At 36.4% G+C, this 6,000-nt stretch overlaps 1 protein-coding gene across 3 annotated transcripts in view; it reads right to left on the bottom strand.

The window, feature by feature from the left end:
- Nucleotides 1-981: 981 nt before the first annotated feature.
- The window catches only part of RNF128 (ring finger protein 128), a 100,253-nt gene continuing 95,234 nt past the window's right edge, over nucleotides 982-6,000 (bottom strand). For all 3 annotated transcript variants that reach the window (XM_047765386.1, XM_047765387.1, XM_047765385.1), the window contains one exon: nucleotides 982-2,402. In XM_047765386.1, the coding sequence (XP_047621342.1) occupies nucleotides 2,269-2,402 (134 nt within the window). In that variant the 3' untranslated portion in view covers nucleotides 982-2,268. The remainder of the gene's footprint in view (nucleotides 2,403-6,000) is intronic.

Below are 6,000 nucleotides of genomic sequence, written 5' to 3'. Positions count from 1 at the left end.
CGGGGGGATTGTTCCTAGCATTCCAATTGTATCCTTAAATATATTTCTACTGATCTACCTGGGAACCATGTATATTCTTATAAGATAATGCAACCTGACTTCTGCTAAACTTACAAATGAACTCAGAAAACCCCTCCTTAAATTGGAGACCACCTGTACATAAACGAATCCTACTGCCACTGTTGCAGTAATTAGCTTATATTTTGACTATGAGAAAGTAATAGTCTGTTGTTCAAACTTTTTTTCATTATCAAAAGATAACAGGAAGAAAATTCACAAGGGATAATGGAATCCCTCTTCTTTGCATATACCCAACAGAAGTGAAAGCATACATCTACACAAAGACTTGTATATATCAGCATTACCCATAATGGCCAAAAAGTGGTAACGATATGAGCATCCATTCACTGAAGAATGAATAACCAAATATGGAATACCCATACAATAGAATATTATTCAGCAATGAAAAACAATGAAGTACTGTGGCATGCTTCAACGTGGATGAACCTTGAAAACACTACGCTAAGTGGAAGAAAGCAGTAACAAAAACCATATATCGTATGATTCCATTTAAATGTAATGTCCAGGAGTTCCCATTGGGGCACAGTGGATAACGAATCTGACTAGGAACCATGAGATTGAAAGTTCGATCCCTGGCCTTGCTCAGTGGATTAAGGATCTGGTGTTGCTGTGAGCTGTGGTGTAGGTTGCAGATGCAGCTCAGATCCCGCGTTGCTGTGGCTCTGGCGTAGGCCGGTGGCTACGGCTCCAATTAGACCCCTAGCCTGGGAACCTCCACATGCTGCGGGTGTGGCCCTAGAAAAGGCAAAAAGATAAATAAATAAATAAATAAATAAAATTAAAATTTTAATTTTTAATGATCACATATATCCATGACCATTTACATCAAAGCATTTTCCCCTCCTAAATCCAAGCATATATTAAAAGTTAGTATATGATAACTAAACACCAGACACAAACTTTTATTGGAATATTTTATTTACATTTTATATTTAAAGAGAATCAATACAAATTGGGACATATTTACAGCATTTCAAATCAGTGTACAAGAATGCAATGGTTTCATCCATTCTACATTTAGCCAACAAAAATACATGTCTATTCCGCTTTTGCCTAAATTCTGCTGGAATTTGCAGTGGAAACAAAACTCTAAAACCAAAGATAAGCTACAGAGAATATAATTAAAGTGCATTTTTATAATAGCTCTATTTAACTTTGGTGGATGAAGCTTCAAACTTTATATTAAGGCACCTGGAATCCCCCCCCCCCATTCTTTTTCAAACACCAAGAAAATGCTTTCACGAAATTTATAGCTACATGGACAGACTTTTAGTTTGCCTAATGTTATTTTAGCCGATTTAGATAAAATGTAAACTCAATTTGCAAAGTCAGCACTGTTTGGAAAACATTTTCTACAGACTAAGTTCTGTAGACAAATTCATACACAAAGATCAATTACCAATTTTTGTATGACTTAATCATTTTCAAATAGTATGGTGATTTATATACTCTATGCTTTTGAAAATCCCGTAAGTTTAGAAACAGTTATACAGAGTTTTTGTAAGGAAAGGTTTTGTCTATAATCTTTTGCCAACTTTGTGTCACCAATATACCAATCAATCCAGTCCAGTCCATATTCTCTGATAAACTATGCTTGACACTCAGATGAAGTACATTTAGCCTAATTTTAAAAATAAGAAAGAAGTAAAATGATTATTTTGCTTTAATCTTGTTCTATCAACTTAATGTAGCTTAAATAGACATTTCATGAAGTACTAGCCTAAGTTTGCATTGCTTTTTACATTACAATTCCAGATTAATATAAGCACCTGGAGAAAAACCCTGACACATATAGCCCAAGCTAAAGTAGTATTATTTTTAATTAAGATACTATCATAAAATAAAGTGATTATAGCTATTCCACATTTTAAAAGCAACATTTTTTTTAATAAGAAAACTGTTATAAATGAAAAACATGACTACTTGACGAGAGTTTTGAATGTTTAAAAATGTTGCTACCACTATTGAGAGGAAACTTGCCTATGAAAAACATTATAATGAGTTTGTGGAAAAAAGTTAATAGGTTAAATATTTTAAGTCATTTAACTATAGCATAATATTAGTCATCTCAGCACTTTCAGTATCATTCTTATTTTATTAGGTTTATCCAGTTCATTAATACTAAACTAGGCCCTGATTGGCAGTTCTGTTATTACTAAAGGTTCCAGTTTTCTACTGACACAGATTTTATGATTTAATTTCTCGAACAGCAGTCTCTTGACCAGGAGTCTCATCTTCTTCAAACGTGGGGTTGTCAACGTGAGGAACAACATCCACTGCCATGGAACTTGCTTCATGGTTTACCAGCTGTAGATTTTCATCTTTAAAAAGAAATGGCACCTTTAGGATGGTTTCACCCCTCGCTCAAGTTCAACACACATGTTTAGGAAGCCTTTCTTATCTAATTCCATCATACTCTCATTATCACACTCATTCCCTGTTCCTTTAATAATTTTATAATTTGTGCTATCTTACATAAAACACATATGGCATATATTGATTCATGATTATGCTTTTATTGATTTGTATGTGTGCTTACCTCTACCTGGATGATAGCATCCTTAAGAGCAAAAGATATATCTTCCACTTCTTCTCTATTCTAAAGGTGACAGTTCTTAATACTGAGTTCGTGTTTCAATCACCTGGGCACTTTAAACAATTACCTATTCTTTTTCATATGCATAGTTAGATAGACAGACAGACAGACAGAAAGACTAAAATAATCAACCAGGAAGTTGTTGGGGGAGAGTTCCCAAAATGGAATGCAAATAGTAAGAAGTGAATATAATTATACTACAGATGAAATATATTACCATCCTGAAGAGCGTGAGAAAGAAAACTTAAGTGACTTAAATGGTATTTTGACTATATCCTATAAGGCTAATATCAAAGAACTACACTGATTAGTGAAATTGTTTTTCACAGGGATGTGTTAGCAATGTTGAGACTTATCTGTATGTTAGGAATGAACAAATAAGTAAACATATTGTGGATGTTAACAGCCAGGTTTCTTGATGTCAGAAAAAGGAGTTACAAATAAGGAAAAGGGGAAGGCTAAAATAAACTCTGAACTGGAATCTGATGTCTCGGTAAGAACTAGCTGTTCTTCAGATAGGTGAATATAGATGTGTGTGTATATTTGTGTGAATACATACACATATTCCCTAGTTTCGTTCCTTGAAAGGGCACACAGCAATGCCAGCCCAATAACAATGAGCATACCTGGTGCCTAGATGTTGGTTTCAAGGTACTGTTCTTCAATAAAAGCCACCCCCACCAAAACATAACTGATTCTAGGGCTAGGGCAAGAAGAGCACAGGATTAACCTAGATTCTAGCCTAGGGGTCAGCAACTACAGCTTGCAAGCCAAATCCATAACTAAGAGTAACTTTCACATTTTTAAGAGGTTAGAAGGCAAAACAACCTTCTCCCCCAAAACAACAAAGACTTATGGCCTTCAAAGCCTATGGGAGTTCCTGTTGTGGAGCAGTGGAAACAAATCCAACTAGTATCCATGAGGATGCAGGTTGACTCCTGGCCTCAATGGGTCAGGGGTCCGGCATTGCTGTGAGCTGTGGTGTAGGTCGCAGATGAGGCTCGGATCCTGTGTTGCTATGGCTGTGGGGTAGGCCAGCAGCTACAGCTCTGATTAGACCTGTAGACTGGGAACCTCCATATGCCGTGGGTGTGGCCCTAAAAAGCAAATAAATAAATAGAAAGCCTAAAATATTTACTATCCGGCCCTTTACAGAAAAAGTTTGCCAATCTCTGGCCTAGAACATCTTGTGGTGCTAAAAAGCAAGGAAGTGCTCAAAAAAGCTGGGATATGTTCAAAGAAAACAAACCAACTTGAGGGAGTTCCCAATGAATGACCAAATCTAGGACAATCTAATTATGAATAAATCATGAGAATAATATGGAATAAAGAAATATCTATGAGTCCATACTATTATAAATAAATAATTGAACAGGTGGAGAAAGGATAGATCTTCCTCAGAACAGAAGCTTAATTAATGTAGAAAGAAGGATGAAAATAGAAAATCATTATTTGCCACACACTTCAGCAATAATTATTGCAAGCAAGAAACATCAATGATTGCTAAAATTAGTATGGTGAGAAACGAGATATTTCTATAGTTTCCAAATGTCTCTCTATAAAATAATTAATAATTACAAAGGAAAAAATAATAACTTTAAAAGGAGAAGCTTGGCAGATACCATCTTAAACAAGTGAACAAAGTTAAAACACTTAGTATTAAGACATGGACATCATGTGCCTCACTATATGACATGAGGCAAAGGTGGGCACAACATAATATGTGTGGTGTTCTTGCCAGAAATCGACAATGGACAATTAATGTCATAATTAGGAAACAGCAGACAATTCCAAATGGAGGGACCCTCTACAAAATAACTGACCAGTGGACCTCAGAAGTGTCAAGGTCATAAATGATAAAGACTAATAAACAGCCACAGATTGGAGACTAAGAAGATGTGACAATTAAATGCAATATGGAGTTCTCAACAAATTGAGCATAGAAGGACTATATCCAAACGTAATAAAGGACACATATGACAAACCCATAGCTAACATCATACTCAGGAGGAAAAAGACAAGGGTACCTACTCTCACCACTCCTATTCAACATAGTACCAAAAGTCCCACCCAGAGCCACAGCGCTTAGAAAGGAAAAGATAAACACATCAAAGGAAAAAAAGGAAAAACATATCAAAATGACAAAGGATGAAATAAAAATGTCTGATTCCAGATGACATGATCTTATATAGAGAAAATGTGAATGCTACTACCAAAAGACTGTTAGAACTAAGAAATGAATTCATTAAAGGTGTGGGTTACAAAATCAACATACAAAAATCAGTTGTATTTCTATACACTAACTATGAAATATCTGCAAGAGAAATAAACAGTCTCATTTGCAATAGCATCAAAAAGCAGTAAAATACTTATGAGTAGATTTAACTAAGGAGGTAAAAGATTTTTACTGAAAACTGTAAGACATTGATAAAAGATGTTGAAGAGGACACGAATAAGTGGAAAGATATCTCACGTTCATGGATCAGAAGAATTCATACTCTTTAAATGTCCATACTAACCAAAGCTGTCTGTAGATTCAGTGCAAATCCAATCAAAATTCCAACAGCATTTTTCACAGAATTTTAAAAAAATCCTAAAATTAATATGGAACTACAAAAGACCCTGGATAGCCAAAGCAGTCCTGAGAAGGAAGAGCAAAGTGGAAGGCGCCACACTTCCTGATTTCAAAATATACTACAAAGCTAGACTTTGCATCATGGCTCGGAGGTAACAAACCCTACTAGCATCCATGAGGACACAGGTTCAATCCCTGGCTTCGCTCAGTGGGTTAAGGATCCAGCATTGCTATGAGTTGTGGTGTAGGTCGGAGACGTGGCTCAGATCTGGCATTGCTGTGGCTGCGGTATAGGCCGGCGGCTACAGCTCCAATTGGACCCCTAGCCTAGGAACTTCCATATGCCACAGATGTGGCCCTAAAAAGACAAAAAAATATACTACAAAGCTACAGAAATCAACACAGCATGGTACTGGAATAAAAACAGACACACAGATCAGTGAAACAGAACTGAGAGAGCCCAGAAATTAACCAATGGGTATCAGACCATGTACATGAGATCAATTAATATTTGACAAGAGAACCAAAAGCTCTCAATAGGGAAAAGACAGTCTTCAATGAACGGTGTTGGGTAAACTGGATAAATACACCACAGAATGAAACTGCACCCATCTTTTTTGTCTTTTTTCTTTTTAGGGCTGCACCCATGGCATGTGGAGGTTCCTAGGTTAGGGGTCAAATCAGAGCTGCAGCTGCAGGCCTATGCCACAGCCACAGAAATGCCAGCTCCAAGTCACGTCTGTGACCT

The sequence above is a fragment of the Phacochoerus africanus genome, chromosome X (genome assembly GCF_016906955.1).
Source record: "Phacochoerus africanus isolate WHEZ1 chromosome X, ROS_Pafr_v1, whole genome shotgun sequence".
In the NCBI taxonomy this organism is placed as follows: Eukaryota; Metazoa; Chordata; class Mammalia; order Artiodactyla; family Suidae; genus Phacochoerus; species Phacochoerus africanus.
The sequence above is the reverse complement of the archived record's forward strand: the minus strand, read 5'-3'. Positions and strand labels throughout refer to the sequence as shown.